The sequence below is a fragment of the Argentina silus genome, assembly GCF_951799395.1.
Source record: "Argentina silus genome assembly, chromosome: 5".
NCBI lineage: Eukaryota > Metazoa > Chordata > Actinopteri > Argentiniformes > Argentinidae > Argentina > Argentina silus.
The window spans coordinates 21,540,569-21,553,306 of record NC_139659.1 but is presented as its reverse complement, the minus strand read 5'-3'; the positions used below and the strand labels follow the sequence as shown (position 1 = coordinate 21,553,306).

General features: G+C 43.6%; 2 protein-coding genes across 2 annotated transcripts in view; both read right to left on the bottom strand.

Annotated features, from left to right (window-relative positions):
* Positions 1–2,056: 2,056 nt before the first annotated feature.
* On the bottom strand, positions 2,057–7,217 carry isoc1 (isochorismatase domain containing 1). Its single transcript, XM_083669418.1, has 5 exons — positions 6,964–7,217; positions 5,251–5,370; positions 4,246–4,449; positions 3,905–4,021; positions 2,057–3,749 (listed from the first exon to the last, which is right to left on the bottom strand). Exons 1-5 carry the CDS (start codon positions 7,213–7,215, stop codon positions 3,603–3,605), a joined length of 840 nt encoding a protein of 279 aa, XP_083525544.1. The 5' UTR covers positions 7,216–7,217; the 3' UTR covers positions 2,057–3,602.
* A 4,528-nt stretch (positions 7,218–11,745) lies between these two features.
* slc27a6 (solute carrier family 27 member 6) overlaps positions 11,746–12,738 on the bottom strand; it is a 20,182-nt gene continuing 19,189 nt past the window's right edge. The window contains exons 9-10 of the mRNA XM_083669759.1: positions 12,507–12,637; positions 11,746–12,041 (exon numbers count right to left, since the gene is read on the bottom strand). Coding sequence (XP_083525885.1) covers positions 11,865–12,041; positions 12,507–12,637 — 308 coding nt within the window. The 3' untranslated portion in view covers positions 11,746–11,864. The remainder of the gene's footprint in view (positions 12,042–12,506; positions 12,638–12,738) is intronic.

Sequence of the window (12,738 nt, the reverse complement as noted above, 5' to 3'; positions counted from 1 at the left end):
GGGCCCTGTGGGAAAGAATCAAACAACCACAACCACACAGGAGAGGACAACCACAACACAACCACAACCACACAGGAGAACACAACCACAACCACACAGGAGAACACAACCACAACCACACAGGAGAACACAACCACAACCACACAGGAGAGGAGACCTCAACCACACAGGAGAATACAACCACAACCACACAGGAGAACACAACCACAACCACAAAGGAGAGGAGAACTCAACCACAACCACACAGGAGAGGAGAACTCAACCACAACCACACAGGAGAGGAGAACTCAACCACAACCACACAGGACAGGACAACCACAACATAACCACACAGGAGAACACAACCACACAGGACAGGACAACCACAACATAACAACACAGGAGAACACAACCACACAGGACAGGACAGGAGAACACAACCACAACCACACAGGAGAACACAACCACACAGGACAGGACAGGAGAGGGATGTTTGTGTTGACATCAAACACCATCCAGTGTTTGTTGGACTGACATTAATCAGAGAGATATGATTGGACCAGTATTAGACCTATTGGGAAGTTGCTTCCATCCCACTACATTTGAGTTCAGTTGAACTGAAATGACGAAATAGCAGATTGAAGTAAATCAAAAGTGAAATATCAAATATTTGAATAAAACAAGTCATTGTAAGGTGTATTAGGGAAAATCACCTGCATACTATCTTCTAACAATCCCAAGACACATTAACAAACCCCTAGATAAAACTACAGACACGTTGCCACAGTAACAAACCCCTTAGCTCTCTCTCTCTCTCACACACACACATACACACACACACAGTACCTGGAATCTCCACCCCATAGACATTGGCCTCCCGTATAAAGTCCAGCAGTCCCAGTGTCTCCGTCACCTCTGTCGTTGCCATGTTCTCACCCTTCCACCTGGAACCACAAACAGTGACCGTTACTAACAGTTACAGAAACCACACACTCAACCCTCTGTTTGTTTTGCCTTCAGACAGAACTACGTAAGGGTTAAAAAGGGCAAGATTCTATTCAATTCAATAGGGGAAACAGCAGGCCAAGGTGGCTTGGGCTGTATTCTGAATCCTCCAATGTGACACTGGCGCCCTCACCTGGACAACACCGGAAAGTGACATTCACTCAGCGGCATGCCAACTCAGGCCGATCCTACCATGATAAATCAACCGACATTCATATGTCACAACTTCAGTATCCATGCTAAACCACTCGTGCTCCGACGGTTAACTAAAAGTCAACGACACGTGATCGCCACTCTGCCCAGGCCACAGTAAATAGAATGACAGTGATAAATTACAGCTAGCCTGGGCGAGACATTAGCTTTACGATGCTCCCAATTGTTCCCAAGAATAATATCGGATTTGGATGGTGTCTGGAAGGCAGTGATTATGGGTTATGTTTGATACCGTTCCTCATTCCATTCCATGCATTACAAGGAGCCTGTCCTCCGGTTTCTACCTCCACCAGCCTCCTCTGCATCTGTGTTTGGGAGTCACCGCTCAAGTCAAACTGTCTGTTTCTGAATACCATGCATTCAGAGGAAGGGAGGTTCTTCATTTGGATAGGCTCCAGCACATGGTTTAGAGATGTTTAGCTGTCAACACAGTGTTCAACTACTTATAAACAAGGAAATACTTACAGTTACAGCTATCAACTGTGTATGGGAGTCACAATATAAGTCAAACTGTAAGAGAACTACAAAGTTTATATTTTCTTCTGGGGTGGTAAGACTGATGAACTAAGCTCTAGAGGCATTTTAATGTCACATTCTTCAAGAATCAATGGCCATATATCATGAATTTTGAACATCCAAAATGGATGTACCAATCCCAGACTGCCCTTTAAATAAGGTCCAAAAAAATCTCATACATACTGCATGATATACACAGACTATATTCACAGGGTTTGTGGTGGGTATAGACCACATATCAACAAGCAACTGAATATGTTGTCAATATGTTTGATGTTTCAGAAACAGAAGATGGATTCATGAGACAGATTAAAAGACAGTACACACTGACAGTCCACACATGTAGTGCATATCCACATTTAATCATCAGAGCTGATACAAAAACAAGGTGTTTAAATACGCAACAGTGTTTCCATAGTGCACATCTAGACGGTCACAGCAACGGGGGTACATTCAAGAGCTGTCAGACAATCATGGATACAGGAATCAGTTGATACAATTGTTATAGAGGCACCGGATATAACGTTTCCCTTAAAACAGAAGCATAACCAGCACAGTAGACAGGTTCTCTCACACACACACACACATATATAGACACATACACACCATGTTAGTTTGACAGGCAAGATTTTAACCTTTAACTCAGGGCGTATCCTTCTATAATGCTACTGCTACTGCTGCTGCTGCTGCTGCTAGGTATATGAACCTGGTTAACATGTGTCTTGTAGGGTCTAGGACCTTCATAAAGGGTCAGGAATACAAGAGGTAGTTCAAACACACTGTCCATTCCTCTTTCTAACAATAACAGGCTCATATGAACACATGACCCTGAAGAACATCATATGAGGGGGATAGGCAGGAGCATGCCACATCACTGACCACTCTGACACCACTGGGCAGGGGACAGTGAAGAATAGGTAACAGATCTTGTATATCAATGTTTACAACATCAACACCCTCAAACTCACACATATGAACACCAATCCCAGATTGCCCCTTTAAATATAGTTCAAAAGAGCTTATACATACTGTATAACACAGCACAGACATTCTAAAAAGCTTGGGGCATAAATAATCTTGGTGGTACCATAACTTAGCTTTCAGACTATGACCTTAGATCTTAGTGTAGCAACGATACCCAGGGCTGGTCTGACAGGACCTGTGTTTGCAGGGTCATCTCAACCAACTCCATAAGGCTGGACTCAATGGATCAAATCAACAAACATTTATTATTTATACAGATGTGTTGTTTTCATTCTTGTGGTAATATGTCTAAATGCTAGCTAGTCGATATGATATCTCTTCAATGTGCATGTCTTAGTTTGAAGGAACCCCTGGACTGAGATGAACAAGCTAATTCAGCTCCAGTTTACACAGCAGACCTCTGCCTCTACCTCCTCCTCCTCTCCAAACCTGGAGCAGATACTTGACAGTACCAGGGGTGGGCTTCAGGGGAGGCTAGTGGAGGCAGGAATCGGAGGACAGGTTCACTGTAATGCATGGAATGGAACAAGGAATGGTATCAGTTCCATGCATTACAACGAGCCCGTCCTCCGATTTCTTCCTCCACCAGCCTCCCCTGGTGTATTTGATGTACAGTTTGTGCTTTTGGGATGACTCTACCACTTCCATTGTACCAGCTACTACTACTGCTGTGTTCCAATGCTCCACCCTTGTCCTGAAGTGTGTACTTATGAAGGAATGGGACACAGCACTAGTATGGTGGTATGGTCCAGACTGTCTAGACTTTGGAGAGCAGGCCAGTTTCTGTCAAGACTGGAGAGCAGGCCAGATTCTGTCTAGACTTTTGAGAGCAGGCCAGATTCTGTCAAGACTTGGGAGAGCAGGCCAGATTCTGTTTAGACTTTTGAGAGCAGGCCAGATTCTGTCTAGATTTTGGAGAGCAGGCCAGATTCTGGGGCGCTGGCCTTGATGAGGTTCTGGATCTCCTTAAACTTGGGGTGTTCTTTATCCGCTACGAGCTGGAGGAGGACGGACTCACTGGTGGTGACGATGACCCCTGCACGGGCCAGGCGCTGGAGAGAGGGGGGATAGAAAGAGAGGGAGAGAGAGGACAGAAAGTTCAGGTAAGTGTTCTATGGTAGCAAGGGTGGAATGTGACCGGTTTCTGCCGAGCTGCTGTGAAATCTGCTGGTCTATGATGAGTATGCTTTCAGGACCTCTACTGTACCTCCAGGGCAAACATCCTGTCCATCATGCTGCGAGAGGAGGTGGAGTCAGCCACGATGTGGACCTCGTAGCCCCGCCCCAGCAGGTCCAGGGCTGTCTGCTGGATACACACATGGGTCTGGAGGGAGGGGGGGGGGGAGAGAAGTATAGTCAACAGCTAAACAACCGATGCAGTCATAAAACTAGTTTCTACAGGACAGTAGGAGTACTGCACGACACTAACTACACCACTAGGTGGCAGTAACACATCATTTTCAAGATCTGTCGAAAAAGATTTGACTCAAAAATACACAGAGGGATTGAAAGGCTTGATAGAGAGAATGCGAGCGTCCGAGTCCTCACCTCCACCCCGAACAGCACCACGCTACGGACCGCAGGCAGCTCAGCCAGGACCGCCTCCGTCTCGGGTAGAACCATGGAGAACCGGGTCTTGGGGAAGACCAGCTTGGCACTGCTCAGGTCCAGCTCCTGTACGGTGCTGCCCAGACCCTTAGGGTACTGCTCCGAGACCACCACCGGGATACCTAGGATACAAGCCCCCTGGAGCTAGGGGGGGAGGGAGAGATGTACAAATAGGTTAACGGAAATTGCAAAACAAATGCAGGTGTGAGAAGGAGAGAAGAAGAGTGAGAAAGACAGAGGTGAATGATGAGTTCATTCTAACATGAACCACAACCTTCTACTTAGAAAAAACACCAGACTCTGACCGTGACCTGAACATGACCACAACCATGACAACGACCAGGGCCCTGTTTGAATTCTCTTCATGCATCCGTCCTTCCTCCCGGCCTTGGAAGACATCACTGATCTGACATGACTTCACTGGTGAAAGCACAGCAGTGGAAAGCCTGCCTTGACCAATCCCATCACATTGGATAAGTGATAACGTCAAGGAGGGGAGGACGGAACTGTTGGGACAAGGCCGAGAGGTCTTATTGTGTTTATAAACCAGGACGAATGACCTCTCTCTCTCTAAACACTGCTGGACGTCCTGTCAAACACCAGATGTGATGGATGGACAGTTATTCTCAGAAGACCTGGAACAGACCAGGTTATGGGTGGGGGGGGGGGGGGGTGAACTAAAGCAGATACGGCTTAGCTAATGATGTGTGTGGACCTGTACTAGACAGTTGGAGAACAGACATGAAACCTTCAACACACAACACACAGTTAAACCCTACGTGGAAAGGAGTGTAGACATTGGACACACATACAGTTTCCATTGGGAGCTGTACAACGTTGTTATATAAATCATTGTTGTACAATATTGTTATCATATTACACAATGTTTTTCGTCTGTTGTTCATAAGAGTGAGAGTTCATTCGAGTAAAAGGGAAACATCTTACCAGCCTCTGTCCCACACTGATGATGTCACCGAAGTACTTGATGGCGGGACGGAACCTCTCTTGCATGTCGCAGCAGAAGAAGACGGTGGTGGCGGGGGATAGGTTCCCCAGCGTGGTGACCTGAGCACACACATCAGATGGTTATGATGCAGTTAGCTGAAATAATCATAATTATCCAGGTATCCAAAAACAATCATCCTGGTGTCTGAGATATGCCAAAACTGACGCTTTTATCCAAAGCGACTTATATTGCAGTGAGTGCATACATTTCAGTATATATGGTCCTAGCGGGAATCAAACCCACAACCTAAGCGTTGTTAGCGCCATGCTCTACCAACTGAGCCACAGAGGACCACTAGAGCATCCAGAGATTTGTCAGGCGACTGCAGTGTCGACCTGGAACGTGCCTAATAGCGGTTACATAGTTGCAGATTAGCAGGTTTTGTTAGCATTGTCCTTCCAGAGCTGGGTTTGATTCATATAGAAGCCTCACACTTGATCGATCACCTGATTAAGTGAAATCTGCTACCTGCAACAATTGAATTCTAGCATGGAAAGTTGTTGGTTTGTCAGTTTTCTATCTGGATTGTGGATTACGGCTTAACACTCACAAGAAATAAGAGTCAGCGACATTGTCATAATCCCAACCCTTATCCTGCTCAATCCTGTGTTTGTTGGACATTTCATTTAATCTCTTTTCGATATCTCGGTATATCCTCACCCATCCCCATCACAGGCATACAAGCCACGGAGACTTCACATCACACAACACACACCTAACATCAGACTCCAGAACCTGTCAACCCATTCCCAGTTCTCACCACACTGTGCCTGGATCTGGATAAGAATGGAAAGCTATTAACAGGATTCTATATAAATCTGCTCATTCCAATTCTACGGTGCTGAAGGTTCCACTGGTGTTCCGGAACAGCCAGAGGTTCCACTGTGTGTTCTATTGGTGTTCTAGAGCCAGAGGTTCCCCTGAGGGTTCTGCTGTGGTTCTGCTGTCACTAGCACAGCTGTCAGAGGTCACTAAGCCGACCAAGGATTACGTTTCCCATTTTATAAGATGACTAAAAATTACAAAACAGGCTTTGATGGTCTAAATGCTAACAGATGTCATTTTAAGCCGTTAAACGCCATTTTAAGGCACTAATGTAGTGTTTTTAGCTTACCATAAAGACATGATTATCTAAGAATATGTATTTCCTGTGGCATGACATAATAAACATGAGATAAGGGCCGTTCAAACATACTTGGCATGAGAAACATGCTAAAAAGTGCTGGTTACATTCTGGGTCTGTTCAAACTAAAAGAGCAAACGTAGTTCAAATGTTAAGCATAAATGTTGTATACATTCGTTATTTAAATAATAAGTTGGCAAGTAAAAATTTAAACAAAAAAAAAAGTATTTCCCTTTACAGCGGGATGACGTTGCAACATCATTTTCATGGTGTGTGAATAAACTGAATTAGAGCAAGTTGCCGTTTCTCTTGATCCTGCATGTTAGTTTCATTGACGTACCACATTGTACACACTACTTGCAAGCTTTACTGGAGGCTACAAGTGTCAGTTCAATATGTTAGCTAACTGTGCATGATTTTATCACAGTAGTCTCAATGTAACTCATTAATAGCAGACGTTACGTAAAAAAATATCACGTATAACGAGATTGGATACAATGTTTGAGAGGGAAAAACGTTGTGATCTTACGTCTGTTTGTAGGGTCACCAGTCTCAGCTTGCATTTCTCTGCTATGGAAAATCCTTTCGGCAAATCAATGTACTGTCGCCACTCGTCGGAGTACAGTTGAATCATAGATTTACGATGGACGTCGACCTCATGTCCGTAAATCGACAGAAACTTCTGAATGAGAACTTCTTGTCCCGAACCGACAGGCACGGAGGACGGGCGAGAGAAGGCAGAAAACGAAAACAAAACAGGGACATTGTTGCCATCCGCCATGATGTCTGTCTGCTGTTGAATGGTGTGATAGACGCCGGAGGAACGTGGTCCTACTCACGCTGGCGCAACGTTACAGAACGCCCACGTAAAAATGTGGATTATAGAATAGATATGCCGCTCAATCGTGCAGAGAAAAGGGCAGGTACTGACTCTATCATGTTAAATTTCTATCTGCAACGTTCTGGAATTGATCTCACCGCGGGAGTAGTTCCTCTAAAATAACTCTCAGCCTGGACCTGGTCATCTATTATTTACAGTCAATTACCCGACTGAAACACTTTGATTGTTTCAGTGAAGCAAGACTTTTAGCATCAGATTGCATTTGGCATCGTTCTTCACAGGCAAACGTGTAATAAAAATAGAAAGAAAAAAAGTGGCCAGGGTTTATTGTAAATAGATTAGAAATATCTGAGATATTATTTTTCAGAAATCCTTTAATTTGATCATTAATATAATTAGTTGTCTATTTGTTCACAATTTTACAGCTATATAGTCATACAATACTGGTTTTAGAATACAGTGACGACTATTGATTTGAGCTCTGAAAACGTTTCCTCTCAAATCATCACATGGTATCTGTTTATCAATCCATGTCCAGTAAGCCGACGTTGTGTGTGACCTGTGGAGACGTCTGTGTGATACAGGGCAGTGAGTCTGTCATCTGACAGAGTTTCCTATACCATCCATGGTGGAGGTAGGAATCGGAGAAGGGCCTTGTTGTCATGCATGGAATTGAATGAGGAGTTCTATCAAACATTTCTACCTCCACCAGCCTCCCCTGGGCCCTGCCTGCCTATCAGTGTATCACCCCTGGTTCTAGAATTAGAACAATGAACACACATTACAACCATAGAATGACAATGATTTTAATTCTAGTTCTGTGATTCCAACCTGCTTAGTACCTGTGACAGTTCCACAGTACCAAGGCACTCTTACTGATCAAAAGCAGTTTCCCTTCAAGAGCAATAAAGGTTTGTTCATTCATAACCCAGTCAGTCTGTGTAGCAGAGGAGAGGGCTTCTTGTCGGTCATTGTCTGCACTACTGAAGAATATTAGATTGAATTAAGTCGTAGCATAAAAACATGACTCATCCACGTTCTCATCACTTGTATCATTTAATGATTCTTCCGTGTCGTGTTGTGTTCACAATAGCACTGACCTTCCCCAGTGTGGGTTAGACAACGTAATCTAACACTGTTAATGAAGGCTTTAACAATGATGATGATAAGAACATATTAACACACACACATACAACCTGTAGTTGGACCACTCAAGGTTGAACCAGGGCTGAACCAGGGTTAGACCAGGGTTGAACCAGGGTTCAACCAGGCCTAAACCAGGCTAAACCAGGGTGAACAAGGGTGAACCAGGGTTAGACCAGGGTTGAACCAGGGCTGAACCAGGGTTAGACCAGGGTTGAACCAGGGTTAGACCAGGGTGACAGCAGCATGCCAGGAACTCCCAGTGCACACAGTGCATACAGTTACAGTAACCTGGGAGACCATGCAACAAGTGGGACAGAATGGCTTCTATACATCAACAGTTGGGACAGGGTTCCAACTACACTTGACCCTTGGAGGTGCCTTATGCCCCTTGGGGGTTCCCTATGCCAATGTAGATCATTTGGAATATTTTCATATTGATATTTCAGTTGTTATAGGTGTACCTTGATTTGTTTTGGGGGCCCTCCAAACACCCCTGTAATTCAAACCCTGAGTTGGAATAGCTTTTACAACATCATAGTCACCATGTCAGAACTAGGGCTGGGGTCGAGTCCAACTCTAATTCACTCAAGGTAAGAGGTGAACTGAGGCTACATTTAAGAACTGAACATTGACTATTGTTTTCCATGATAATTTTTTCCATTCATGAGTTCAATACATCATTGAGAAAATAACAATGATGTTAAACCAACCCTGGTCAGACCACCTACTTTTGCCATTATACTGTTGTGACCTATAATCTCCAATAGCTGTTGGGGATCATAGGTCTGTACATTTAAATGTAATGTAAAATGTAATGTAAATGTAATGTCAAATTTAATGTCAAATTTAATGTAAAAGCTGGTGATGGAGAATGTACTGCAATGATTTTCCATTTTAGAAAGAAGGGTTTCAGGTAAAGGCAATGATGGCTGTAAGTCTCTATGGGGTGAGTTGAAAATGATGGTCCATACACCTCTGTAATCTGCATTTGAAATTATGTCAACATATCCAACACAATCACATACTCCCCCAGATTAAAAACAATCAAATGAAATGCTAATAAACAGAAATTCAGTTGAACAACATTTTAACAAATACTAAACATCTTATATAAATCAAAGAATGTGAGAAATAAACACCTGACTGTCCAAAAGGTGATGGAAAGTAGAACATATTAGTTATGTTATCATAAATCATTGCTCCTTTGCTTTCTGTTTATGGTTTTCAAACACTGAGCAAAAATAACTTAATTACTATGATTTGTTGTGCTTATGTTACTGAGAAAATATAATGTCTGGAAAATATATTACAATCCTAGCTCGACTAGTCATAATGACATGGTATTCACAGTGATGTCAACAATTCTCACATTGTAAATTATATTCTTCTCAATTCACCAAAAACACAATTTACCAAAACATAGCTCAAAATAACTGTAAAAATTAACAATCTTTATATACATTTACACAACTCTTATCATCAGCCCCCATGTTGAGCACAATGATGGTTGGATTCATTCAAACCTGCATTAGACAGGTTTATACTATTCATTTGTTCTAATTCTAATGGTCTATACAGTATCTAATTGAATAAACTAATTTTAGTTCAGTCAGGAACTATAAGGTGTAACGTGGTAAATTAGTACTGTATGATATGGCATTAATACAGCAATGCGAGTTTGATTGAATCCATCCCTAAATGTCTCTCTGACCCTGAGACCTCTTCAGCTGTCAGCTGGCACAGTAAACATATTTACTTAGTGTCAAAGTAAGAAAAAGGCTGCGTCTCAATAGTCTAACATGGCTTCCTCTCCTGGTCTCCTCTCCTTGTCTCCTTCCCTCCATCTGCACTGATCTGGGAAAGCTGAACAAGTGGCCACCACATAGCTTTGGCCTGTCCTGTCTTTAGATCAGTGCAGATGAAGGAGAGGACGAGAGGAAGCCTGTTTAGAATATTGGGACTCACCCCAAGGTAGGAACAGCTAGACTACAGTGGAGGCTGGTGGAGGTAGAAATCGGAGGACAGGCTCATTGTAATGTATGGAACAGAATGAGGAATGGTATCAAACACATGTCTCTACCTCCCCCAGCCTCCGCTGCTAGACTGTGAACTGTGGAATGAAGACATGTTTATACAGTAATGAACTGTGAACATGTTATACAGTAATGAACTGTGAACATGTTATACAGTAATGAACTGGGCCCCTAACCTCTACCTGCTGTGCCAGAGGACTCTCTCAGGTATCTTTACAAAGACCTACACATGTTCACAAACCTCTTATAAGGCCTGACCTAGATGCTTCAAGGTATATAAATGTGTTATAACACGTCCTGGTGTCTGGGATTTTGACTAATGAGCCATAGTCTCCTGTCCAACTTTATTTTGTACAAGATTTGTTTATCAATTACTTGTGAAGCATCTTTGTGAGCCTTATATAAATGGTTAATGAAGGCCTCTTAACATTGAGAATTAAGATTTAATTAGCTTGTAGCGTGAATCAATCTCTCGTCTGTTACTGGAGGACTCCTGGCTAACAGCCATACTTCATAAAGTACGTCTTCTACTTTGGTTTCATTAATCAGTCTCAATTATTCATTCAAACCCAGAGTTACCACTACGTTAAGCAAAGCATGCTCACGGTTGATCGGTTAAGGTGGTTTCATCATCTACTTCAAGCATACGGAGATATCTTCAGACATTAAAGTTTATACCTAGATTTATTCGTGTAATCGGTCGGTAGCAGACATTTGGTGATCACTACTAAATCCCACCTCTGTGTTATGAGGATGAGGATCAAGGGGAGACACTCTTCAGCTAAGGTTATAATGGAGAGAGCCAGAGAGAGTGACAGGCAGAGAGAGAGAGAGAGAGAGTGACAGTGGAACAGCTGATTGTCATGGTTGACTGGGCCAGGATCAGTCTGGCCATCTTTGATCCAAGCAGCTTGACAATAGGGCTAGAGACACAGGAGGGGAACTGAACACGCCTCCCAAGAACCTGAAGAGGTGCTCAAATCAGATTAGGCTGAATCACTCAGCCCTGTCCCCCCAGTGCCCACACCCCCTCCCCCTCCCCCACCCCCTCCCCAACCCCCCCTCCCCCGACGAGGGCATCGGATCTCTTGGTATTCCAGCCAGGCTAACAATGCCAACTTGACCTGCTAATTCATTATTAACCCCTGATGCCCGCCACTCATACAAGACAACCTCGTACATTATTCAAGGAGGATCTGATTTGGAGGGTTCTCGGTTCTTGTTCTTGTTCTCGGTTCTTGTTCTTGGTTCCCATCATCAAATATAAAACAGAACAAACAAGCGGAACCCAATCGTCGGTTGCCTCTCTGCATGACAGCCCTATTATGTGGCTGTCCCGCCAGGCCGACCCGGCGTCGTGTGGGTTCGCTAGGTACGTCTGGCGGCTGGTTATAGCTTGCGTTGGCCTGGTTATAGCTTGCATTGGCCAGCCAGGATGCTGTCGTAGAGAGAGTCTGTTAGGGAAATGTAGTTCTTCTCGGTGTAGTCCAGGAAGTAGAGGGGGTCAGAGATGGTGGAGGGGTTGAAGCCATTCTCCACCAGGTTGAACTTCTGCTGCTTGAACGTTCCTGTCATCTCCATGGACTCCTAGGAAACACACACAATCACATTAGTTAGGAATCATCTATTATTATTTACCATGATCTTATACATTGTGTGTTTTATCATACTTATTGATGATATACTATATTGGGGTTAACATTTTGGTGGATGTTTAAAATGATACTCAAATTTGACACAAAACACAATTGGAATCATTTAAAGTTTAACTTCAGACAAATGTACTTATTGTAAGTCGCTCTGGATAAGAGCGTCTGCTAAATGACTAAAATGTAAAAAATAATCTTTCATTTTCCCTCTGGACATTGACCTCTACTGGACCAGTGCTGTAGTGTTTAAATGTAGCCAGCAGGGGGCAGCACTACCACAATGTCAGAGCAGTAACACTTGTTGAGTAACTATCTGTTGCTGTGTTTATACAGGTCAGTAACCCAGTTGGAAATAGCCTCCACTTGACCATCACCATGACAACATATCTCACAGTCTCCTGACCTGTAGTCTGATGAAGAGCGGGCGAGCGTAGCCCGGTAGGTCTTTCACAACGTGGTCAAACAGCTTCTTCCCGCTGAACTCACACTCTGGCCTCACAATGATAGCTGCCATTCCGGCTCGTCCCTCATTGCCTGTGGACACAATGGTTCCCCATTAGTCTTTTCCTGTTTCTTCAGTTTCACCCCTCTTCATTAGTAGCCTCATTAAGGAACTGGAACAAAAGAGGTCTGTA

Excerpts from the sequence above, each read along its gene's own strand:
- isoc1 (XM_083669418.1), bottom strand. The coding sequence starts at position 7,215 with ATGGCGGATGGCAACAATGTCCCTGTTTTGTTTTCGTTTTCTGCCTTC. Across the intron at positions 4,450-5,250 it reads TCAGTGTGGGACAGAGGCTG|CTCCAGGGGGCTTGTATCCT; the intron begins GTAAGATGTTTC and ends CTCCCCCCCTAG. Across the intron at positions 4,022-4,245 it reads TGGTGCTGTTCGGGGTGGAG|ACCCATGTGTGTATCCAGCA; the intron begins GTGAGGACTCGG and ends CCCTCCCTCCAG.